Source organism: Ursus maritimus, unplaced genomic scaffold, assembly GCF_017311325.1.
Source record: "Ursus maritimus isolate PB19 unplaced genomic scaffold, ASM1731132v1 scaffold_9, whole genome shotgun sequence".
In the NCBI taxonomy this organism is placed as follows: Eukaryota; Metazoa; Chordata; class Mammalia; order Carnivora; family Ursidae; genus Ursus; species Ursus maritimus.
The window spans coordinates 49,533,444-49,560,496 of NW_024427107.1; the positions used below are offsets into that span (position 1 = coordinate 49,533,444).

The 27,053-nt window shown below is 40.2% G+C and overlaps 1 protein-coding gene across 2 annotated transcripts in view; it reads left to right on the top strand.

Moving 5' to 3' along the window:
- The window catches only part of ZFPM2 (zinc finger protein, FOG family member 2), a 442,921-nt gene extending 432,180 nt beyond the window's left edge, over positions 1–10,741 (top strand). For both annotated transcript variants that reach the window (XM_040625722.1, XM_040625723.1), the window contains 3 exons: positions 569–775; positions 4,061–4,285; positions 7,202–10,741. In XM_040625722.1, the coding sequence (XP_040481656.1) occupies positions 569–775; positions 4,061–4,285; positions 7,202–9,693 (2,924 nt within the window). In that variant the 3' untranslated portion in view covers positions 9,694–10,741. The remainder of the gene's footprint in view (positions 1–568; positions 776–4,060; positions 4,286–7,201) is intronic.
- The last annotated feature ends 16,312 nt before the right edge of the window (positions 10,742–27,053 follow it).

A 27,053-nucleotide genomic window follows, 5' to 3' on the forward strand; every position in this document is an offset into this window, starting at 1 on the left:
AGTAAAGATCACTAAGCCAAAAAAAAAAATGGCAGCAGACATAAGGAGAGTAAAACTAGCTGGAATGTCATTTTAACTTCCTAGATTTTAGGAGCTTTCGTGTACTTTGTTTTGTTTTCGGTATGTGGGTATTTTGGGAAGAAAGATTGTGTGGGGGCGGGTGGGAGAGAGTAAGAAATAACTTCTTACGTCCATAAGGTACCAAAAGAGTAACTGCAGAGGCTCATGGGCAATAAATTTCTGCGGTTGGATCCCACCATGCCTCTTGGTGAGCAGAGACCATGTCATAGCATGGTCAATGACTAAGGCAAACCCCAGGAGGCAAACGGTTCCCAAAACTCGCCACAGATGATATCTATCCTTGGTTCTTAGTCCTCTCCTACTTGTCGGCCACTGCAAGGAATCTGATTTTCCACCTAAGAGGGAAGAGGAGTACAACCGTGGTCTCAATCAGACACTCCAGCCCAGCAGAAAGTGACGTGAAAAGCCTGAGAAGATGCTCCAGTGTACAGCGGGCTGGAGTGTTCTAGCCAATTCGATCTTTCTCTTTCTTTTCTCTTCTTAATAGGGGGTCAGCTCTGGTGCACCACGACGAAGGCCATCTCTGAGGGTGAAGAGCTAATTGCCTTTGTGGTGGATTTTGACTCAAGGCTGCAAGCTGCCAGTCAGATGACTCTTGCAGAAGGGATGTACCCTGCGCGCCTGCTGGACTCCATTCAGCTGCTTCCTCAGCAAGCTGCCATGGCTTCTATTTTGCCTACAGCTATTGTCAATAGTAAGTGCTGAGTGCAGTAGCCCAGTACAAGAGCTTTGTAGTGCCGCTGGGTGTTTGTGGGAGGAAAAAATGTCTACTGACAGGCAACCGGGGACAGACTTTTTTTCTCCAGTGTTGTGATTTCATTTTATCTTCTAACTTTGTGTGTGTGTGTGTGTGTGTGTGATCGCTTCTCATGGCAGTATGAAAAGGACACTTAAATTCATTCATTTCAGGTTGGATTCTTGAATGTCATGCACAGAAAAAAAACTGACTTTCTAAACTAGTTGAACAACATTCACAGATACTTAGCTATGAGAGGTCGAATAGCTTTCACTGATGCTTCTTTAGAATAACTGTGGTATTCCTTAAGGGCTATAGAGTTAAAAAAAACTTTTTTAAAGAAAAAATAAGAAATCAAATTGTGATTAGATATACTAATAAAGAGAAAGTATAGCCTGGGTAAATCAATACATCAGCTAATACAACAACAAAAACAAAAGAAACATAGGAAAATAAAGAAAAGTACATATGAGCTGGAGAATTCCAGACGTGTATGGAGAATTTAAAAATATGCTCTGGCAAGTATGCCTTTATAATTATATTTTGTTAAAACAACTAGTGAACTTAGTTTGTATTCCTTGAACACACAGAATGACACATTATATGACAGAAAATCAGTTATCCAGGAGTCCCCAGGTCTGAGTTCTAGACTCAGCTCTGCTCTCATCTAGCTCTGTAAGAAAACATGAATAGCAGTCACATCGTAAGAGAAGAATAGATTCCAAGGCCAGTAAGTAAATGAGGTATTACATTTAATCAAAAACATCCCTGAAAATTCCTAAGATTGAATGATCCAGAATTATAGATATCATAATGATGTCTTGATATTTTAAAAATAAACAAATACTCAACAATAATTACATTCTTGCTGTCACAATAGCCTTTAAAGAAATTCTCAGGTGTATCTGGAATTACTCTACATCCAAACACTGGATCCAATACACCTAACCTGAGGTAATATTTTAGCATAAAATCCTCCGTATAAATGTAGTTATTTTCTTTTACTGGATCTTTGCTTTGATTCCAGTAGTGAAGAAGTTGAAATAACATAGGCCCAACTTGAATTTGAAGCAAAAGGGTTTTATTACCAGAGACACTAGGAATACCTTAAATTATTGTGAAGCTCCAATGTGTGAATGGTACTTTTAATTATATTTGAGATAATACTCTGTTTGCTTTCTGTAGCAGGATAACTATTGACCCCAAATAAATCAGCATAGATGCATACAGACTTCAGTCTCATTCTGAAATGAGCTATCAGTTAAAACTCATCCTGCTTAAATGGACACTACACAAAGCAATATGGCCCTCTGAATGGGTGGGAAGAGCTCAATAATAAAGAGCAGTAGTATATAATTTTATAACCAAATTTTATTTTGTAATTCTATATTGTACTTGCTGTCCTTCCTTCTCATTCACTAGAATTTGGTCTTCAGTTTTCTCCTTGTCCCCTTCAACACGCTCTCCCTGAGCCATCTCCTTCACTATCCCAGGTTCCATCACCAACTCTGTGTTAACAATTCACAAATCTCACATATAGCTGTTTCTTCTGAGTTTGGGACCTCTGTTGTCACCTTCCCCATATTCCCCTGTATTTCTTACAGAAATATCTTGTACCACATATCTAACAGAGTGGCCGTATGCCTCAGTTTGCCCAGATTAGCCCCAATTGCCAGTGTTATCTGACATCCCTCTGAATGGTGCTCCCTTTCACTACAGAGTGCCAGGTTTGCACAACACTGGGTCAGGTTTGGTCACCCTATACCTGTCCTTGCCTGACCTCATCACCTGTCTGTCATCTGCTCCCTACAGAGATGAATGAAACTTTTACACAGAAATGCTAACAAGAGCCTGGGCATTGAAGAGACCTTACCTTCCACTCTAGCATCTAATTGCAAAGTAGTGGCCATCACTCCTAGTCACTTCTATTTCCTCAGTATAAGTTTTCCTCCTCTGTGGCCCCCTTGCCATTGATACAGAAGAGTGTTTCCACTGGGTTCCAGTCCCAGTTCACCCACTTATGTGATCATGGGCAAGTTACTCCATCTCAGTTTCCTTGCCTATAAATGGATAAAGGGGAAAACACACACATGGAGTAATTTTTCCTGAGTAAATACATACAAAATACACACAAAAATATCCTAGTATGACTTAACTCAAACTCTATCATATTTCACTTAGATTATTGCAACTGCATCCTCCCAGTTGTGTCTTCCTTCCGAATTCATGACCTTCAAAACTCTACTTCACTGTTATGATTCTATAATATCTGATTTTGTCCATCTCTTGCTTAAAATGATTCAATGATTCTCCATAATCATTGAGATAAAAATCTAAACTTCTTAAGAGAGCCTACAGAGTCTTTGATCACTGCTCTTCCCTCCTCCAACCTTATCTCTTCCAGTCCCCATCGTGCCCCTTGCCTGGAATAGCCTCCCAGCCCTCACCCAGTCCCTCTCTCAGGCTCCCATGCCTCGCCCTTGGCTGTGCCCCTAAGACCCAACCCTCTTCATACCTCCCTTGCAAAATGTCATCCTTTACCACTCAGCTAGGGCACCACTCTTCCCTCTGAATCCTTCTCTGACCTTGTCCTTCTTCCAGTCCTCTCACCCACCTAGTGTCTCGTCCCACACCCCAGGCACTCCTCAGATGCCTCCGTCAGAATGGTCATTGCCGCCAAATGTAATTATCTGATCCCTTATTCATCAGCCCCAGGAGACTGTAAGATCCTTGATGACAACTTTTTGATCTTTTATTTTGTTTTACACCCAACTCGGCATAGAGTCCAGCACACAGTAGGCATTCTATAATTAATTTATTAAATGAACAAATGACGTCAGGAGTTGGTATCAGGGCTAACTTAAGTTCAGCTATCAGATCCTTACCTTTTAGTCCATCAGATAAGCCAGTTCACATTGCTATTTATAAATGTGTATTTTTCTAAACCCTAAATACATTATAAACAACTTAAAATAAATCTCCTGTGCTTTTCCTGTTGGAGCCTCCTACAGTACCACTTTCCGAAGAAAGTCTGTGGGAAGGTAAATTGCACTGGGTGTAACATTTCTTTAAAAGCTTAGTCCTGGGCTGTGGAACAACACCCAAGACTGCACTCATCACTGTCTGATTGCCTGATTCAGAACCTGAGAGCAGTCTTCAAGAAACATGGAACTAAATGCCACTTCACCCAGGGCTGGTTCCAAATGGGCAGCAGCTAATGTGTCCCTGTGTTTTCGCCCGCAGAGGATATATTTCCTTGCAAGTCTTGTGGCATCTGGTACCGAAGTGAGCGGAACCTGCAAGCCCACTTGATGTACTACTGCAGTGGGAGGCAAAGAGAAGCCGCTCCGGTGTCGGGAGACAGCGAAGACAGTGCTCCTCCGATTTCCAGCCTGTGCCCCTTCCCGCAGTGCGCCAAGAGCTTTTCCAATGCCCGAGCACTAGAAATGCACCTGAACTCGCACAGCGGTGAGCGCTTCCCTTCTTTCTTCTCGGGCTCTGGCAGACTCTACTGTTTACATACATACGTACGTACATTCACATATGCCAACATACATGATTCCGCATCTATCGAACTGTAGCTAACCATAAGATCAAAACCAAACTTGCTGGATTTTATGTCACTTATAATCAGAATATCCTACTCAAAGGACTCGGGTCTGAATTCTTTCCTAACAATTACAGTACTCAGATTACAGGCCAAATCATTCTATTTTTTTTTTTAACAGCACCATTTCAGAAATAAACTCTCAATACCCTTTGTATGTTGTCATTAATATTCATTGATTGAAGTGTCAAGTGATCTTTGGAAACGGACCATATTATTTCCCACATGGTAGGGAATAAATAGTAGGTACATAAAAATAAGTATTTGCTGAATTGAAATAGCACTGTTATTTTGATAGATCCAATTAAAATCACACTTGAGAGAAATTAACTTTTAAATACGAATCTATAAAATGCTCTTGACTTCCAGAGCTTACAGAACAGCTAAGTTGATTTCTATGACATAAAACCACTTTTAGTACTACGGTGTTTTTAAATTCCTTAAGAAAAATTAGGCTAAAAAACAAATCGGTTTTTTTTGTTGTTGTTGTTTTAAGTTCACTCTTTAACAGCAAGGTGGCAACTGTTCCCATTTTACTTTGGAATTATGTGCCCAAGTATTGTTAGTATTATCACACAGTATTCTACTTCATTCCTGTATTTTTAAAAAAACTTAAGTTAATCAAATGTACAGAATTATATTAACTCTAGATACTTCTAGGAACGTTTGTGACTAGGACAAACCACGGTTTGGGCATCACAGTTTTTCAGCAGCCGTAATACAAAACTTAGAAGGTACTGCTGGGTGACTTCCTTCACTGTTTTTGCTTGAGTTGAATAATTAAACAACTGAAATAGGTGCTGAGTTTAAAACAAAACAAAACAAAACAAAACTAGCTCCACCCTCCAGTGCCCTAGTACGGTGCAAGTTTTGTCTTTGAACCTATAAAAATAGGCAATTTCCCTTCTAGTCATTCTCTTCCCTTTCCCTACAAATGCGCTATCTTTATGTAGGTGATAAAGCAGAGGAAGCAGAAACAGGTCGCTTGTCTCAGATGGTGAGTAGCCAAACGTTCACGAAACAAAAAGAAAGATAGAGGGACCTTTTGGCTAAATAGAAAAATGAGTATTGGATCAGTTAAGGAGAAAAGGAGACATGAAAAAGAAGTCCCCTTTTATTGCTATAGGACTGAAGTTTTTTCTACGGTATTTTCAGCTTACAAATATAAAAGGCAGTTCTCATTTTAGTCTAAAGTGCAGAGAGCATAAGCCATGCCTGATTTAGCCATATGCCAGTAAATGGGAACTAGAGTTGATCTTAGTGAGTAAAAGTGTCCAGATCTCAATTCCCGTACATAAGGGGGAGGTGTTCCCCCCCATAACCACCAGGCAATCCTCCAGATACCAAAATGGGTGTCCTACAGCTTAACTCAATTCTGACACTATCACCCAGAGACAGCATCAGATTTTCCAGATTAAGGGGTCAGCCCCCTGCCCCAACTTCAAATGCCAGTAGAAAACCTAGGTCATTACCTATGCTTTGACCAACTAGCTGTAAATTAGAGATTGCTTAGACCTCCTCTTTGGGTTCAATTAATTTGCTAGAGTGGCTCCTAGAACCCAGAGAACCCACTAGATTACCGGTTTATTATAAAAGGTAATGATTTAGGAACAGCAAGATGGAAGACATGCCTAGAAGAAGGTATGGGAAAAGGGTGAGGAGATTCGGTGCCCTCTCCCAGGCTGCCACTCTCCTCAAGCCAACTGGGAAGCTCTCTGAACCACGTCCTTTTGGGTTTTTATGGAGGCTTCATTACAGAGGCATGATTGATGAAATATTGACTGTTGGCAATTTAAACTCAATCTCCTGAGTTTGGGGAGGAGGGGCTAAAAGTTCAAATCCTCTAATTACAAGATTGGTTCTCAATGCAACCAACCCCACCCTTAGGTAATGTAAGGGCTTTCTAAAAGTCACTTCATTAACATAACAAAAATACCTTTATTATTCTTATCACAGGAAATTCCAAGGATTTAAGGAGCTGTGAGTCAGGAAGCCTTGTCAAAGACTTAATGTATATGAATGACCAAACATGTATTTCTTATAAATCACAACCTCACAGTAAAGTTTCCTCACCAGTCATTGGTGATACTCAAAATATTTTATAACTGACTAGAAACAGTCCGTGATCAGTCAACATGGGTGTTGGTCCTAAACAACTGTATTTAGTGTGCTGGTGTCTACCAGCTGAACATCAGCCCTGGATAGAGATAAACCATGTTCAGCAAAATCAATGCATGAAATTCTAGATTTGTACCAAAGATAAATTAGGAGGTTATTAATTACTTTACGAAATGGTTCCTACTTGGATCCATTTGACTAAATCCTAGTCTAGTGCACTAAGAGTTGTTTGATTTGCACACAGGTTATCAATGTTAGTTCCAAAGTATGCTGCTGCTTCCTAATGCGGAGCATGGTGTTGTAATGAGAAGGTTCTCGGATTAGAAATTATAAAATCTGAGGTTTGGGCATGCTTCTGTCATTGAATAGCTTTAGTGCCGTAATCAATTCCCTTGATTTCTCGGATTTGTTTCCTGACCTGGAAGATGGAGACCGTGAAGACCGCCCCGCTGTGATCCAATAACACACTTGAACGTGTTCTGGAAGCTATGAGGTGTTATTACTATGATGACACCTGACAAAGGATGTCACAAGAAAAAAGCTAATATCACAAATGAGATTCTGAAAGATTTCAATTCAATCCTGCGGTGCAAAGGTTTTTATCATTAGAAAGCCAATGCGCGTGGTTCTCAGTATTCTTATTTTGTATGTCTCTCCAGGAGTGAAAATGGAAGAATTCCTCCCCCCTGGTGCTAGTCTAAAATGCACCGTCTGTAGCTACACCGCTGATTCTGTGATCGGCTTCCACCAACACCTGTTCTCCCATCTCACTCAAGCTGCCTTCCGATGCAATCACTGCCACTTCGGCTTCCAGACTCAGAGGGAGTTACTGCAGCACCAGGAGCTCCACGTCCCTGGAGGCAAACTGCCCAGAGAAAGTGATATGGAACATTCTCCAAGCGGGGCCGAAGACAGCCTACAGCCAGCTCCAGACTTGCTGACCAGGAGCGAACTCCCCCAGAGCCAAAAGGCCATGCAGACTAAAGATGCGAGCTCTGACACAGAGCTGGACAAGTGTGAGAAAAAGACTCAGCTCTTTCTCACTAACCAGAGACCAGAGATACAGCCTACCACTAACAAACAAAGCTTTTCTTACACAAAAATTAAGTCTGAGCCCTCGAGTCCAAGACTTGCCTCATCTCCGGTTCAGCCTAATGTTGGGCCTTCTTTCCCCGTGGGCCCTTTTCTGTCTCAGTTTGCTTTCCCCCAAGACATCACCATGGTCCCTCAAGCTTCAGAGATCTTAGCCAAGATGTCCGAACTGGTCCATCGGCGACTGAGGCACGGAAGTAGTAGCTACCCTCCCGTAATTTACAGTCCCTTGATGCCCAAGGGAGCTACTTGTTTTGAGTGTAACATAACATTCAATAATTTGGATAATTATCTAGTGCACAAAAAACATTATTGCAGCAGCCGATGGCAGCAGATGGCCAAGTCCCCAGAGTTCCCTGGTGTTTCAGAAAAGATGCCTGAGGCTGTGAGCCCCAACACTGGTCAAACCTCCATAAACCTTCTCAACCCAGCCACTCATTCTGCTGATCCTGAGAATCCACTTCTTCAAACATCCTGCATCAATTCTTCCACTGTTTTAGATTTAATTGGGCCAAACGGGAAGGGCCACGACAAGGACTTTGCCACTCAAGCGAAGAAGCTCTCCACCTCTAATAGCAACGACGATAAAATTAACGGAAAACCTGTTGATGTGAAAAATCCCAGTGTCCCCCTGGTGGATGGGGAGAGTGACCCAAATAAGACTACCTGTGAAGCTTGTAACATTACCTTCAGCCGGCATGAAACATACATGGTCCACAAACAGTATTATTGTGCTACGCGCCACGACCCTCCGCTAAAGAGGTCTGCTTCCAACAAAGTGCCTGCCATGCAGAGAACCATGCGCACACGCAAGCGAAGGAAGATGTATGAGATGTGCCTACCTGAACAGGAGCAGAGGCCTCCCCTGGGCCAGCAGCGATTTCTTGACGTCGCCAACCTCAGCAATCCTTGTACCTCCACTCAAGAACCCACGGAAGGGCTAGGAGAGTGCTACCACCCAAGATGCGATATCTTTCCAGGAATTGTCTCAAAGCACTTGGAAACTTCTCTGACGATCAACAAATGTGTCCCGGTTTCCAAATGCGACACTACTCATTCCAGCGTTTCCTGCCTCGAGATGGACGTGCCCATAGATCTCAGCAAAAAGTGCTTATCCCAGTCTGAGCGGACGACCACGTCTCCCAAGAGGCTGCTGGATTACCACGAGTGCACTGTGTGCAAGATCAGCTTCAATAAAGTCGAGAACTACCTGGCCCACAAGCAGAATTTCTGCCCGGTCACAGCACATCAGCGTAACGACCTGGCTCAACTCGACAGCAAAGTATTTCCGAATCCAGAAAGCGAACGAAACAGCCCCGATGTCAGCTATGAACGAAGCATAATAAAATGTGAGAAAAACGGAAATCTGAAGCAGCCTTCCCCTAACGGAAACTTATTTTCCTCCCACTTAGCCACCCTGCAAGGCCTGAAGGTCTTTAGTGAAGCCGCTCAGCTCATTGCCACGAAAGAAGAAAACAAACACTTGTTTCTTCCCCAATGCCTTTACCCCGGAGCAATAAAGAAGGCAAAAGGAGCTGACCAGCTTTCTCCATATTATGGAATAAAGCCAAGTGATTACATTTCTGGTTCTCTTGTCATCCATAACACTGACCTAGAGCAAAGCACAAACGCGGAAAACGAATCTTCTAAAGGCCAGGCTTCCTCGAACGGGTGCGCTGTGCCGAAGAAAGATTCCCTGCCGCTGTTGCCCAAAAACAGAGGCATGGTCATAGTTAACGGTGGACTAAAGCAAGATGACAGACCCGCCACCAACCCGCAGCAGGAGAACATTTCCCAGAATCCTCAGCATGAAGATGGCCACAAATCTCCCTCTTGGATCTCTGAGAACCCATTAGCCACAAACGAGAATGTCTCACCAGGAATTCCTTCTGCGGAGGAACAGTTGTCTAGTATAGCAAAAGGTGTGAATGGCTCCACCCAGGCTCCAACCAGTGGGAAATATTGCCGGCTGTGTGATATTCAGTTCAACAACCTCTCAAACTTTATAACTCACAAGAAGTTTTACTGCTCATCACACGCGGCCGAACATGTCAAATGAGATAACTTCATAAACACCAGTCACCTTTGGTACCAGTGTTTAGTATGTTGTTCTACCCAGTCCAGAAAAAAAACACAAAAAACCCACAAACAACAACAACAAAAACAGAAAACAAAAACAAAAGCTGTTTGAATTACATCTGGGCAATCAGGAGATCGCTCATTAAGACCGAGTTGAAGACTTAAGGTGTAATTCCATTACAGTCCATTAGTAAAGTGTATTATTGGTGCCATTTTCAAAAAGAAATTAATTTATTTTACCAGCAGTATTCATAGCTGTGGTTATGTTATTTTTTATTTAAAAACTTTATATTAAAGTCATTTGTAATGTTATTGTATAGTTATTGTGTAGCACATATGGTTTGCACTGTATAGTAGCTTTTAAAGAAAATAGTCACGAACAATACAGAAAAGCATTTTAGAAATAGCTTCAAAAGCACTTGTGTATCTTGATTTCTTCTTCTATGCTGTTGCAGATATACGTATATGCTAAAATATAACTTGCAAAGATGTTGTAAGTACACATGCTATAAGTTCGCCTTAAGATTTCAATTCTTGGATAATCAGGCTCTGTTTGCACTTTATATTTTAGCAGGTACAGTCTCTTAGTCACTAGGCTTTGCATTTGTATGTAGCTGTATGTTTCTGTCCATTTTCTTAATCTTAAACATGTATGTTAAATGAAGATGGCAATTTTTTTCTTGTATAGTACTTGTATTTTCTTTCGCTGATGCAGCTCTGTCTCAATTTTTAAACCTTTGCTGTTAAATGCAATACTTTATAAAGAATGAACAAAATTACTGGAAGCAGTATTGTAAGTAATGAGGTAGTATTAATCAGTTTTATCTTTTGAAAGGCACAGTCTAAATCGAAACCCTAAACTCAATGCTGCAAGTATGAATTTAATTCATATATAAGATCTATTTAAATATAAGAGTAGCAATACTGCACCTGGTGATCACAAAGATAATGTTCTACTTCTGATAGAAATAATTTCTCAACAAATGTTACTATGCATGTATATGGATGGAATAAAATTCCAGATTGTTGGAGAAGTTTGGCATACTTTTTTTCTTTAAAATACAAAGAAAAGTCTATGTACCTATTCTCTGTGATGAGAATAGGTTCAAAATAGCACTGAATAGCTGAATATACGATATACACATGTGTATATATAGTAACATGTGCATAAATATATATATATAGTAACACAATGGCAAGTCAGTAAAGGAATAGACTCTCCATTATATGCACCTAATTAATATAACTTATTATATTAAAATGAACAGGAGACTCCAAACTATGGAACTAGAAAACTTTTCTATTACAACTATATATAATAAGCTCTATCTTTCTGTTCTCTACCCCCGACCACTGTAGCACAGAAAAGAACAATTCCATGTGTCTAAAAGATTTGCAAAACCTATGCACAAGAATTGTAACAATTGTTGATCAAACGCACCCAACTTTTAAATGAAGTTTACCAGGGAGAGAGGATTGCATTTTAAGGAGCAATGAAGTGGTGTGGTCAAGTGATTCTCATGAGTTAAGACATAAAAATTTCATGCCTGCAATTTGCAAAAGAGCCTAGATTTTACATATCTCATTTGTGCATTCCAAGGGTTTGCATATTGACAGGGAGTGGAGAACAGACAGCATGAGTCAGATCATGGAGGACCTAATGGGCTGTCTGGAGGGGTTGAGGTGTGATTCAGTGGGCAAGATGGCACCTATTGCCAATCAAGACAGATTGTAGTCTATTCAGTTATAGAAACATCCTGATCTGAAAAGACAATTACCTCATCTGTAGTTAAGATGCACCATTTGCAGATTGTGATGCACTATTATTTGTCCATATTGGATTTGATAACCTAATGAACATAATAAGGTGCTAGCCCAAATGTAACATAAATACTGTGACAGAACATAAAAAAAAACCTAGGTTGTCAAGAGCATTTCTCCAGTTGCTTGTCGAGAATAACTATTTTTCAATGTAAAATCTTGACCTTCACTAATATTTTCCATTTCAGTCAGTGACTAAACAGTGAAATGAACAGAGCTGATCTGCTTCATAGAGTTTTGCAGGAATTTCTCGAAGCATTGGAGCCTTGGGGCACCACTGGATGTTCATAAGGACCTGTGCATTTCTCAGGTGGGAACTGGCAGGACTGGATATTTGTAACAGGACTTTTTTCCCCCAATCTCTTCTTTTTCTCTTCTCTTTTAAAAAAAAGAGGAAAGAAAGAAAGAAGAAAGAAAGAAAGAAAGAAAGAAAGAAAGAGAAAGGAAGAAAAGAAGAAAGAGACATTAAGAGAGAGAGAAAGAGGGAGGAAGGCAAGAAGGAAGGAAATTAGCATGTCAGCATGTCTGTATTGATCACCTGGGATTGTAGCCACTATTTTGGGGATGAAGGAGGAGGTATAATCCATTAATCCATGACTACTTCCCTAAAGGAATGTATACTCTGGCTCAGTTTAGAGCTTCTCAACACTGTTCCCTCATTAGAATCACTTAGGGAACATTTTTTAAAAGCCAATGTATATGTGTTTTTGGTGCATTGAGCTTCAATGCAATTGAAGACCAATTAAAGAAAAACTCTTGTCTAGGAATCTACATTTTTAAAAATCCATGTGAGTGGTTCTAATATGTGGCAGTGTTGGGACACACTAAAGGATAAATTAGGGTGAGCTACAAAGGGTAAGTGATAATGAGTAGAAAGATAAAAAGAAAAAGAAGAAATCAGTATGGGATGAAAGAGTTGGGGAAGATTGTGAGGATAGGGTAGGGTCTAGTAAGGTGGGTACAGTGATGAGGAATGCTTCCTGTCCTGGGTGCCCTGAAATATTTATGCACTATATCCAAAAGAATATTTCTGAATTGTTTGTATAGTTGAAAATGAGTTTCAATTGCCATTCACAGAAGGAAATTGATAGCAGAGGCTGAAATAGTGATGTTTGGACCATGGCTGGACCCTGGAGAGTATAGAGGAAGAAAACAGGATTTCCACTGTAGAGATCAATTGTCAATGGTAGCATGAAAGTAGCATGCGATGGTGAAGTGTGAGTAACAACTTTTCAAAAGAAGAGGGCTCATATTGGAAAGTAGAAGAAAACAAGGGTATAAATAGAGACCTGTTCATTCAAGACCTTGAATGCCAGGCTGAGTTTTACAGGTTACCTGGCACATTGCCTCCTACCTAGAATCACAAAATGAGAATTATGTTTAGAAACAGTGACAGGGGCACCTGGGTGGCTCAGTCAGTTAATCGTCTGCTTTCAGCTCAGGTCATTATCTCAGGGTCCTGGGATTGAGCCCCCTAATTGGGCTCTCTGCTCAGCGGGGAGCCTGCTTCTCCCTCTCCTTCTGCTGCTCCCCCTGCTTATACTGTCTCTCTCTGTCAAATGAATGAATAAAATCTTTAAAAAAAAAAAAAGAAAGAAACAGTGACAGGGTGAAGTGTGAGGCCTGGAGGCTAGAGAAAGGGAGATTTGCTAGAAAAGTCCATAGCAATGGTCCACACGGGGACTAGTGAGACCCACACTAAGTGAATAAAGAAGGACAAGTCTAGGTACAGGCTTACATTATAACAGATACTGAAGACTAAATCAAAGAGAAAACCCAAGGTTTTCAGCCCTCACTGATGGAAACACCTTGTGTTCAGCAAGACAATGTGGGGTCAGAATATTAGCACCAGTCAAAGGGTCTGGGGGAAGTGCGGTAAAAAGAATGACAGTTTATGCTGGTTCTTCAGATTGTCTGTGGTATTTAAACCCTCTACCAAGCAAGAAAATGTCCTAAATCAGAATATCTGAAGGTGGGCTTGGATTTCTAAGGTTTTTTGGCAAAGCAACCCTGGGGTAGACTCCTTTGTCTTCCTCTGACCACAGCTGAAAATCACTGAATTAAATATAGAGGGGATGGGAAGTGGTATTCTGTGGTCAACACCACAATAAATTAAGCTGGTGGCAGAATTTAAAGTTCAGTTGGTCTTCAAGTGTTGCTGTCTCATATTTAACACATTTTGGTGTTTATTAAAAAAATTTAATACATGTGTGTTAATATTGAAATTAAAACTAACAAATTAAGTCATTAGGGAGTCTGGGAACAATATTTGAAAATCTTTTAATCAGGCGGAGCCCTCTCATTTCCAGGCAAAAACTAAGGGTCAGACTTTAAGTGTCCAAAGTCACAAAGCCAGTGGGTGAGACCCAGACCCATGAGTCTGGTTCTCAGCTTACCTCTCCACATCATGTTCCTTTCTCTACTAACCAGAAGGAAAATATGAGGACGTGCAGCGAAAATTCCAGCTACTTTTTCTTTCTCTGATATATTAAGTCTAGCTCCAACAATCTCTGGAGATAGAGAAAAAGCATATTAGTTTCTCATGACTGCCGTAACAAATTACCACAAGCCTGGTGACTTAAAACAACAGAAGTTTATTTTGTTATGGTTCCCAGCCAGACTCTACAAGTGTGTAGCGGCACGGCAGAAACTGGTATCCCCAAACTAATCTCTTGGAACTTGATTGAGACGTGAATGTTATTAACACACATTGATGGTACCCATAAAGAATATAGCATCTAAACTAAGAAGTCTCCACTGATCACTCCAAACCCAATCACGAGGCAGAATTGAGTCTGAAAACAACCCTGCACCAAGGCAGTATCTCTGTCTGGAACTTAGTAAACCTTATTAATTCAGAGAATCATAAAAAAACAGACACGGGCTGGGCGAAAGTTTACTTTAGCACTATCTAGAAAAAAGAGTTTGCTCAGTATATTAATAGAATACACAGGATTGAAAGAAAATAAACTGTTTTCAAGAACCTAGTGGCCACATTTTGCATGCAAATAATATATTAATTTCAAATGATTTTTATCTTTATATTAAAGAAGAACATCAGAGCTTTCTGCTTCACAACACTTCTTCTATCATTAGCTCCACTTCCTACATATGACATGACTTGGTTGCAGAGGATGTAAATTTATGACATTCACTAAATCCAGAACTTTTTTTTTTCCTATCAGAGTTCAATGACCCTCAGGGAAACAATCAAATAAATAAAATACAATGTTGTTATACTTATGAAAAAATATGCAGTGATGAAATAGTCTTTTAAAATTAATAACAGGGACATAAGTGTTATAGAAATATAATAAAAGAAAAAAAAGAATGTATACTCAATATCGTGGTTAGTTTAGAAAGGAGATGATTCAGATGAACAAAGAATGAAGGAGATCAACACAGAAATTGTAAGAAAATATCTGAAGAGGAACACAGAAAATTCAAGACAGAAGAATTAACAGGAAGTTCTTCATACCAAGACACTCACAGACACACCTGTGTGGACAGGCAGACTCCTTCCTCCTATTACAAAGGATGAACTGTCCCTGATCTTTGTCAAAGCCGATCGTTCCACTTAAGCTTTTCATTCCGTCTAGCAGATTTGATGGTTTAGCTCCTCCGATTATTCCCTCTTTCCTGGCACAAAAGGGACAGATGTGTCTTTTTCCATTTATGCAAGGACTCGAACAAGAAGCATCAACATGTGCTCTGAATTGAACTGTGACCCAGAAACTAACGGGTCCTTCTCACGTGTCATGGACCATAATCCATCGATTTCCTAATCCTGGAAGTTGGAGAGAGTTCCCATAATGCTCGGATTAAATTCCCTGTCAGTCTTGCGGATGGAGGCTCGGAGCAGATTCAATGTAATGCAGGGCTCAGAGGAATGCGGTATTACATGTGTGTAGTGTTGAGCGGTGCCATCCCTGCCGCATCGATAGTACAATTACTCTTACCAATGAGCAAACCGAGGCTTAGAGCAGTCGAGTGCGCTCCCCAAATGACAGAGCCGTCAGAGCCGAGTCTTGAGCCTGGGGTCCGCCTTAAAGCGTTTGCTACCCTTTCCCATGAGGCCCTGGCTCCCACTCGCTCTACCTCAAGCCAAATCCCTGATAATCATGCTTCGGCCTGCCTGACACCGTTTTACTGCCCGCTGGCCCTGGAGTTGCCTGAGTTAGGAGAATCATTTGTCTCATTCTGCCGGGGACGTTTCCGGCTTGGCTTAGAATGTATCTGAAATTTTTCATAGTAAGTATTATTATTATTATTATCATCATCATTATCATCATCAAGAGTTGCATCAAAATAAGAATGTCCGGTGAGAAGTTTTCTCTTTAACCTATGGTTACAGCTGAAAGACAATCAGAGGTAACCTGTCTTTCGCATTGACCGTTTTCCAGATGCAATGTCACCAACACCTTCTTTTCAAGGACAGCACATAAGGCACTCTATGATAAAGCACATTTGGAGAGAAACATCTGGAACAACTTAAGACTTCTGCGTTTTGGTAGTTACGGGAGATGTTGGAGCTACTACCCCTGCCAACTGTTGGGTGTAACTGTGCTCTGACCACCAAGATGCACAAAGCCCCCCCAGATGATGAAATGTGTGAAAAATGTGAGGAATTACTGGTTTCAGTATGGAATATACTGCAAGTAGCAGGGCGGTTATATCATTTTGAAGGTACAGGTAGATGATTGTCTGAATGCTCTGGTTACTCTGGTTTTATCATGTAGTATATGGTCATAGAGGGTATAAATATACAGGTATCTATTTTGTTGTTAGGTAACATTTTTATGTGGCAACCTGCCATTTTCACAGCGCAATGCTTAAAACAAAATACCATATTTAATGTAAAAAAACTAAGAACTGAAGTTGGCATTTTTCAGGAAAGCTGGATAATGAATGTGTAATTCCTCAAATTATTTTTTGACACCTACCGTTCACTAAGGAAGCTGTTGAGATATAATAAACCACAGAAAACAATCCCATAAATCTGCTCAAGAATCTGTGGCATTGACTTCAAATTTAGTCATTATTTCTGATTAGGCCTGAAGATTGTGATTCAATATGCACAGCTGTGGAGGGTATGTATGTATTACTCCGGAAAGCATGGCTTTTCATTTCGATCCAGTGGCTGAGCTATTTTAAGTTCATTATTGAAATTGCGGTAGTGCACAGAGAGTTTAGAATTTTTCAAAATAAGCTACAATTTTCTATCAATTGAAACAGAAGTCATAGTTGGGGAAATTGAATTATATAGCGATATACTATTAATTTAAGTTAAATTTAATTGATGTAGCTTAATTAATAATTTAATTTAAATACATATGTATGTATGTGTAAATACATATCGTTAGAGTAATTGAACAAGATTTTCTTGGTAAAACTTACGCTGAATGCAAAGCAATCCTTGTATTGCTTTACCCCGTTTCTCTTTGCTTCCCATCAACAGATTTTAGAAATGTTTGAGTTATTAATTTGAAGAAATACTTTGTATACCCACATATATGTTATATGATGGTATTGATCTTTTTTTTTTTTCTTTTACCAATTCCTTTGAATTTTGTTTGCATTTAAATCAAAACAATTTGGAACTCTTTATTCAATATATTCAATGAATGGAATATCAAATGCTTTCAGAGAAGCTAACAAAAACACATGAAATTTATCATACAAAATCAGAAGTCTGAATTTAAGAGTTAAAACTGTCCAAAATTTAGTTTTAAATTCTGTAATTGCATTATGTATTATCTCAACTTTGGGCAATGCTCTTTTGTTGGAGCTTCTATTTGTAACTGGTAAATTATTTTCTATTGCAAGGGAATGAAATAAGAAGGTTTATGATCTTCCATTATCTATATTCAAAAAACAAGAGACAAATTATTTGATAATTTTGCTTTAAAGTGTATTTGCCAAAAGAAGGTAGTTAAATTGAAACAAAAATAGGCCTTCTGTGGATATATGGGCCAACATATTTGTACATTTTGATTAAAAAAAATGAAAGTATCTCATTAACAATTTCTTTCTGAAAGTATATTGTATATATTATATATATTTTCTATGACTTTGACACTTTTGAAGACTACTGGTCAGTTAGTTTGTAGGTTGTTCTTCGATTTGAGTTTGTTTTTTTTAATGATTGATCTGGAGTTAGAGATTTGGGGGGAGAATAGCAGAAAGGTAAAATGCTTCTCACTGGGGATACCTGATACTAACCCAGCTTATTACTGGTGATGTTAAGCCTGACCACTTGACTGAGGTTGTTTGTATATGCCAGGTTCTCCACTGTAAAATTACCTCTTTTTTTTTCTTTTTCCTTTCCACTCTGTTCATTAGAGGTGAATCACTAAATCTGGTCACCATTCCAGGGACAGGGACTTAAGCTCTACTTCCTGTAGGGAGAAGTATCAAAACATTTGTGGACCCATGTTAAAACCACTATAGGGGCACCTGGGTGGCTCAGTTGGTTGGGGATCTGCCTTCGGCTCAGGTCACTATCTCAGGGTCCCGGGATCGAGCCCAGCGTCAGGTTCCCTGCTTGTCCCTCTCCCTCTTCCCCTCCCCCCGCTCGTGCTCCCTCTCTCTCCCTCTCTCAAATAAATAAGATCTTAAAGAAAACTATAATTAATACATATTTGTGGGGAGATACTTTGAGGCCCCTGTTTCTCTTAGAAGTTTCACCCACTGATTTTAGCATTCAGGAGTGGTCTTGCCTACAGCAACTGTTACTGTGGCGTAGATCTTTATTTTGTTTCATTCTCTCTATATTGATTATTGAAATTCCTCTTAAGTGAGAACCCGCTCCTTCTCCTCCTTTTATATATTTTCCAGTCATTTATTTATATCAGTATGAGCTTATGGGTTTATTTTGTTCTCTGTCATAACCTCATATAGCCGTCTGCCTTTATCCGTGGGTTTACTTTCTGCGATTTCAGTTACCCGCAGTCAACCAGCGCCTGGAAACAGGTGATTCTCCTTAAGTCATAAGGTCAGAAGGTTAGTAGTAAGCCTGCTGCTATGTCACGGTGCCTCCGTCCTTCACGTCACTTCATCTCATCACACAGGCATTTTACCATCTCACATCGTCACAAGGAAAAGAAGGGTGAGTACAGAACAATAAGATATTTTGAGAGACCACCCTCACGTACTTTTTAGTGTAGTATATTGTTAGAATTGTTCCTTTTTGTTATTAGTCATTGTTGTTAATCTCTTACTGCGCCTACTTTCTAATTAAACTTTATCATAGGCATTGGATGCATAGGAAAAACCTAGTCTACGTAGGGTTTGGTACTATCTTTGGTTTCAGACATCCCCCGGGGGTCTTGAGATGTATCCCCAGCGGGTAACGGAAGGATTACTGTACTTGCTTTATTTCATTGCTCAAATTGTTCTAGCTTTTGCCGTGGGCAACCCTTTCAGGTGAGTGCATCCTTTGTTTGTTGTTGTTTTTTAGAAGCAACTTCCTGTCTGGCGCTATGAGATACAATATGCTCCAGAACGCCTAATTTCACAACCAGTTTCTACAGGACTCATATTTTCCTTGACCCAGCCCTAGAGTTAGTCTTGTCTCCAAAGGACCGTCATTCCTCTTATTGGAGAATAGTGTTAAGAAGCCAAGATGTTGACACGAAGTGTGTTTGTTGTTCCTGGGTATTACCGCTCTCCACCATCTCAGCAGACAGAGCTAGGACATATGTATCTGTAGTAACCAATGTATATACTCATTTCTCTACTTATATCTGTACTACATATATTTTAAAGTAAACATGAGTTTAGAACAAACAGAGTGTCTCACACTCTGTCTAATCCAGCACTTATATTTTGATATGCAGCTCAATGCAAAGAATTTCTTTAATATACATTAATGTTTTATTTCTATTTTCTGAGGGAATTTTACTTTTAAAGATGGTTCATGATTATAACTATTACATAGATCCATTTATATTAGAATTAATTTATTTCTTAATAACTAAATATTTTAAGTGTATACAATTATAATTATTTTAATACTCTCACTCTCAAAAATGTCCTAATCTGGATAATAAACTCTAAAGTGACCTCACAATGAATTCACCTGAGCTCAGTAGGCACTTTGAATGCTGTTATTTAGAGCAATGCCTCCCAAGATTTCACATCCATACGAACCACCTGAGGATCTTGTTAAGCTGCAGACTGACTCAGTAGGACTGGGGAGAAAGTCTGCATTTCTAACAAGCCACCAGCTAAAACCAATGCTGCAGGTGTGCAGACCACATTTGGAGTGGCAAGGCTGAGGACCACATAGGTGTCCTTGCAGGAGCCTTCTACGCCTTTGTCCCATGTCCTCATCCAGACCCAGTGCTACTAAACTCAGTAACCACTAGGATTCCAGTCAGGTCTACAGCTCTTTTCTTCATTGCTGGACTTAGTTCAGTCTGGTGGCTTCGTGCATAATAAAAACAAAGCAAGTTGATATCAATTGTACATTAGATTAGTTGTATTTGACGGGTGGGAACGGGGGGGTGTCCCTGTCACCCTCTTTTCATTCTTCAGTACTTCGGAAAATAGAGAAACTTCAGAAACCTGCTATTTGCCAGGCTGCAGTCAGGTTTTACTTACACGACAGCTGCCTTCTATGGACTTTCCCGTTTCCAATTTAGTATTAATTTTGATGAGTTTTTTAACCCAAGGAAAACACTTGTGGAGTCTATTACGAGATTGGTGGACTCACACTGTGATCAGAGACAGATGCTTAAGGGAACAGTGGAGTCATTTGTGATTCAAGACCATTCCTGGTGGGGGGTTGGGTGGGAGTGGGGAGAGAGTGAGAGCAGAGCGGGGGAGGAACAGAGTAAATATGCAGAGAGTATTGCAGTCTCATGGCCATCTGTGCTAACCGCATGCCGCAAATCTCAAACAGAAACAGACAGTGTGAAAGCAAATGTTATTAGTTGGTTTCAATATTGTGCCCTTCAAAATTATTTGTTTCATTCATTCATTCATTTATTCATGGTTACATTTTAATTTTGAGCTCTTACTCTGACACAAGCATTATGATGGGCACTGGGGACGAAATGTTAAGGCGTAGTTCTTGTCTTCCATTAGCTTTGGGTAGAGAAGTGTAGAATTAAAAGTACACAGGTGAATACAATATGTTATCTTAAATGCTACGTTGTTGCATGGAGTCCTGGAAACACATTAAGAAAGCACCATACCCTGGGGTGCCTGGGTGGCACAGCGGTTAAGCGTCTGCCTTCGGCTCAGGGCGTGATCCTGGCATTATGGGATCGAGCCCCACATCAGGCTCCTCCGCTATGAGCCTGCTTCTTCCTCTCCCACTCCCCCTGCTTGTGTTCCCTCTCTCCCTGGCTGTCTCTGTCGAATAAAAAAAAAAAAAAGAAAGAAAGCACCATATCCTATCTTGGGGATCCTAGGAAAGTTTCACATAGGAAATGGTGTCTAATCTGAGATGTAATAGATGAACAGAAGTTATCCAGATTTAAAAAAAAAAAAAAGTGGCAAATAACAGAGAAGAGGGCGAAGGTAGAGGAAATGGGGTTACTTTTAGAACATTCTAAGAAGAGAGATTAGCATGTGCAAAACCCAAATGTTGAGAAGAGCATAATCACTATGGTAACTATGACTTCCCCCAATGCTTCCTTTTCCTGGGCTCCCTATCTCAGTGATGTCAGCGCCACACGCCTGGTCACCCTGACCACAAACTAGGAGTCATCCTGCTCTTCTCTCTCAATTGTACTGCTTCCCACTTAGACGGTCATCTGGTTCTGTCAAGTCTTCCTTCTAGATACATGTAAATATATTTTCTCGTCTGCATTCATGGGGCCACGAACAGCACAATTATCTCTTGCCTAGATTACTACAGGAGCCTCCAAACTGACCTTCTTAATTTGTTTTAAACCTTTTCAGGTGGAAAACTTATTTTGACTATAGTGATCTTCCCAAAGATAAGATCTGATTACTGTCAGTCTCTCCTTAAATCCTTCAGTGGCTCCTCATTGCCCTCAAGATCAAGTCCCAATTCTTAAACATAGTTAATAAGACCTTTGTTTGATTGGACTCCCACCTCCACCTCCACCTTGCTGACCCAGCACTTGATTCATCTCATATGTATCTGCGGATCACCTATCATCATCATGCCAGGCACTCTGAATAAAATGATGAATGAAATAAGTAACTTTGTGTACATAAGGCTTATATCCTACCATAAAAGTCATTTAAAGAAGTAATTAAGTTATTAGCAGTGTTGTGAGAACTCTACCCTATCACCCCTATACTAACTATAGTATTTAAGATTATCTTGAGCTTGACCTATTCTGGAGTGAAATTTTTCCAGACTTTAATTTTAAAAGAGGATGATTATTAAAAGCAAAACAAAACAAAAAGATAACAGTCATGCTATTAGTCACAGTAATACAAGGTAAACCATGAAATTTTAGTCATTTAAGACAATGAAAATTTATTTCTAGCCCCTAAAATGCTCAGTAGGCAGGAGGAACCAAGCAATTGTTCAGGTATTTGGGCTGATGCAGGTTCTCTCATTATTGCCTGAGGGTTCTGGGGTTCCCTCAGCACTGACACCCTGACTCACAGGGAAAGAGAGGAGAAGTTGGAGACAGGTTTTAATGAACCAGAACTGAAAGTGGCATGTATCCTGTCTGACCACATTCGATTGTCTAGAATTATCCACACAAGCCCAAGTGAAGAGGAGGCTGGGAAAATTTGGAACAGTTCTGTGCCCAGAAATAGAAGGAAATGGGTTTGAAGAACTACTAAGCAATCTCTACTACACTCACCAAAATGACTGGAAACAATTACGACTGGCCCGTGAGGGCAGTGAGTTCACTGGCATTATCCACTGTCATCTGTACCATCTGTCTGTCCACTTTGGACTGACGGGACCACCGGCCACCCACAGCCCAGCAGATCACACCATCACCATGTGCCTCACACTCTAGGGAGGCTTTCTTCGATTATCATACATTTTAAAATGGATGATCACTTTTAAAATCCTTAAAAAAATATTGTAGATGCTTCTGGTGTTAAGACAAAAAGAGCCATCTAATACGTTTGTTTTCCCTCAGCCTCGAGTCTTCTATGGAAGCATTTCCTCTCATGCCTATCTCCATCCCTGCCTGTGTCCCCACCAATCTGTCATTGGCTAAATCTTAGTTGCCTTTTAGGCCCTAGGTAAAAATTACTTTTTATGTCATGCTCTTGTAGATCTCCTCAAATCTGGGTTAGGAGCTCCTTCCATGAATTCTAGAAGCACTTTGAGATCTGTATGTATACTGTGAAAGTGTGTGAATTAATGCCGAGGTGAACCTTGTATTCCTGGAATATAGCACAACCTGACATATTGGGTAATACATACTTATTGACTGAATTGATTTGAATTTATTTGTATGTCATTTATAGATTAGATAATGGGACATGAGGGTATATAAGAAATCCAGGACTTTGAAGACCTCTACACAAACATGCACACACACGCACACACATGCACACACATTTATGTATAAACACATTTGTGACAAATACATATGTATGTAATAGATATTCTGTTTATGTGACAAATATATGCTTCGTATTTATGGCAAGTATATATTATATACATAAGTGTGTGTGTAGGTGTGTGGGCTGTATATATACATATATATTCCAAAATGGTAAATATAAAGGGATCCTGACCCTTAAGGACCTTTAGCTTTAGTGTGTGTGTGTGTGTGTGTGTTTTATGTGTGTATGTGTGCATACATGTATGTATGTAGTAGTATATAACATATGGAAGGGTATATATATCTGCATATATATACATGAAGGATACACACACACATAATATACACCGTAACACCTTAGGTGATTGACACAGAAGGAGGATGGAAAGTCAGCAATTTGCCTCATAGAAAAAGAACCTGTCCCCAGTGGTCCAGAAAAGATGGGAAATGGTCTCTCTACTATCAATGAATCACCTTTCTGAGCCTGAGGAGGGCTGGCCTGAGAAAATGTTTCAATTATAGGATAAAGTCTCCATCCTCAAGTAAATCAGGAAGGTCAGGATGACTGACCCAAGAAGAACTCTATAGCTTAGAGACCTAGGCTTCCGCCAGCTTGTCCAGCATCTGTAACAGGACATCTACCCAGTACAGCGAGCTGCGGGAAGTGCTGGCAATAAGAAGGCCTATGACACCTCTATTATAAGACTATATTGAAAGAAAAGAGAGGCCTGTTTGGAAGCATTACTCTCAGCTCCTCCCTGGAAACTATTGCCTGGGAGTAATGACAGAGTTGCTGCCACTTGAAAGCCGATTTAGAAATGGAAGGGCTTACTTTATCTCAGACCCATGACTCATAGGGGAATCAATGAAATCTATTTCTCTTAATGTTTTCCAAAGAGACTTACTGATCAAAGTTGTTTCCTTCCCAGAGGTGTGTTCCTTCCAGCACAGGGATGAGGCATATCTCTGGGACACCCAGAGGACATTTATAGTCACTTCCCAAGTGGCTCTTGTTCTCTGGATTAAAAACGGAAATTATCTCTCGGCTGTCAATGTAACATCTTCCAGCAGCATGAAATTCTGTCAAACAGAAATGGAAGATGAATAAAACGAAGATACACACTCAGGATTATTCCTATTGTGAAGCAGCAGTGCTCTGCACTGACGATTCTACACCCTAATAGTAGATTTAGGGAAATAGAGACATACTGGTTTTCTAAACGCCCCTGTACACTTTGCCACGGGAAGCAGCGGTGATTGAATAGGACTGACAAACGCTGTGAGCATATGCAATGAGCCAACTATACAGCCCTCCAGGGCAGGATTACACATGATTTGTGTGCGTTTGGAAGGGGGGGGGTAATCAGTTATCATAATTCCATTTGTAATTTATGTTTGCATGAAAATGCAGTTTTTAACCATTGCTAGGATTTGAGGAGCGAGTACAACCTGTTTTCATTTTGTCAAACTCCAGGGAATTTCAGCATGCCAGTTCGGTAATAATGCATATCTACATGATTGGATGGCTGGTTTCGAAGAATAAATAACTGCTCTTTATAGGAACAATATTTACAGAACATGTCTGGTGCATGCAAAGCTGTTCATTACCCATCAGGCTGCATTCTAACAGACACACATCCAAATTCAGGACAAAGGAAAGGAAGGCAAATGAATAGGGAGGGCAGAAACGCACTCCATTTTAGGTAGTCCGCAACATCTGCAAGAAGGTGTTTAGAGAGTGTTAGAGAGGGCTGTTGCATAGAGGTCCCGCCAAAGGAGCTGAATGTGAAAATTTCATATGCTTAGAGTAGCAAGGAGGTGGTTACAAAGATGAGAAGGAGAAAGATATGGAGACATGGAAACTCATGTCAACTAGTCAGAAGTGAGGATGTATGGATGAAAATGGGAAGTGTGGGATAACATGAAAAGTTCCGGAATTTGGGAATAAATTCCAAAAAATCTTAATTAAAGGGCAGCAAACCTAAGCTTATATGAGCAACACTCTTAACTTCTTTTGAGCTTGTGCTCCAGCATGTGTTTCTGGAAAAGGAGACATAATTTTACTAGATTTGAAAAGAGGTCTATGCAGGGGCATTCCTGGCTGGCTCAGTTGGTACAGCATGTGACAGTTGATCTCGGGGTCATGAGCTCGAGCCCCAAATTGAGTGTAGAGATTATTTTAAAAAAATTAAAAAGGTCTATGCATTAAAGCCCAAGAACCACAGATATATTAAGAGATTTAAGGAGTTTAAATCCCCCTCTGTGGAATGTAGGGGAGATGATATCATAGTCCCAGCATTTAAACTCAGTGTTTCTCAAGTGCTTTGAACCATGACCAATGGTAAGAAAAATATTTTATCTTGAGACCCCACACAGTCTCTTTTTTTCTCTTTCAACTGAAAAAAAAGAAAAAGTTTCACGATGTAGTTGTTATCCTTCCTGTGAGATGCACTCTGATATTTTCTATTCTATTCTACTCTATTCTAGGCAATTCTATTTTATTTATACAATGCTGGTCATGACCTACTAAATTGATTTCATGACCCATTTATGCATTGCATCCTACAGTTTGAAGAGCACTGTTTCAACTGACTCAAAGGTGATGATGGCAGAGGCAAGAAATGGGGCAATGCACAGTTTCAATAGACAAGGGGAGCTCTTCTTCCAGCATTGACAAAGGTTCAAATACAAAGAGGAATGGTTGACATTCACAAAATTGACATAAGGGCAATTGGAGGAGGGAGGATAAGAATGTCCTGGTGAGATGGAGGTAAAGTTTAAAACTCTGTCTAAGCTAAATGGAAGGAAATGTCCTGTTAATTCAGAAAAAAATAAATTCTAGTCATTCAACAAAAGAGAAGACAATTTTAGTAACTTTTCAGTAGTTTAGTTTCTTGTTCTACAAGTGGAGCCAGAGCAGCGGAGTTGTCTGGGTACTGAGAGAAATACTACCCATTGTGGAAAGAAGAGAAGAGATGGGAGAAAAAAAGAGATTTGAAGAAAATAATAATAATATTTCTATAACTACACAAATGTTTGGGGGCTCATTTTTGTGAGGAGGCTGAGAATAGGGGGTAACTCTCAAGTTGGGTAGACAAACTACTCATGTATTTTTCCCTCACAATCAACAGGAGCAACTCCAGGCATGCCTCATTCATTGCACTTTGCTTTACTGCACTTCGCAGATACTACATTCTTTACAAATTGAAGGTTTGCGACAACCCTGTGTCAAGTAAGTCTATTGGCGCCATTTTTTAAAGCAGCATTTGCTCACTTTGTGTCTCTGCCATATTTTGGTAATTTTTGCAATGTTTCAGGCTTTTTTGTTGTTATTATATTTTAGGGTGATCTGTAATCAGGGGTCTCTAATGTTACTATTGTAATTGCTTTGGGACTCCATGAACTGCCCCAAAGATGATGATGAACTTAATTCATAAATGTCATACCTGTTCTAACTGTTCCACTGACCAGCCTTTCCCCCATGTCTCTCCATTTCCTGGGCCTCCCTATTCTCTGAGACACAACAATATTAAAATTAGGCCCAAAAAGCCTATAAATGAAAAGAAGAGTCACACGTCTCTCACCTGAAATCTAAAGTTAGAAATGATTAATCTTAGTGAGGAAGGTATTATGAAAGCTGAGATAGGCTGGAAGCTAGGCCTCTTGCACCAAGCAGCCAAACTGTGAATGCCAAGGAAAAGCTCTTGAAGGAAATTACAAGTGCTACTTCACTGAACACATGAATGATGAGAAAGCCGAGCAGCCTACTGCTGATCTGGAGAAAGTTCTAGTGGTCTGCATAGAAGACCAAACCAGCCACAACATCCCCTCAGACAAAGCCTAATTGAGAGCACGGCCCCAACTCTCTTCAATTCTGTGAAGGCAAGGGGGGCGGGGGGAGAGGGGAGAAGCTGCAGAACAGAAGTGTGAAGCTCATGGAGAGGGGCTCATGAGGCTTAAGGAAAGAAGGCATCTCCACAACAAGGTGAAGCAGCAAGTTCTCCAGAAGCTCTAGCTC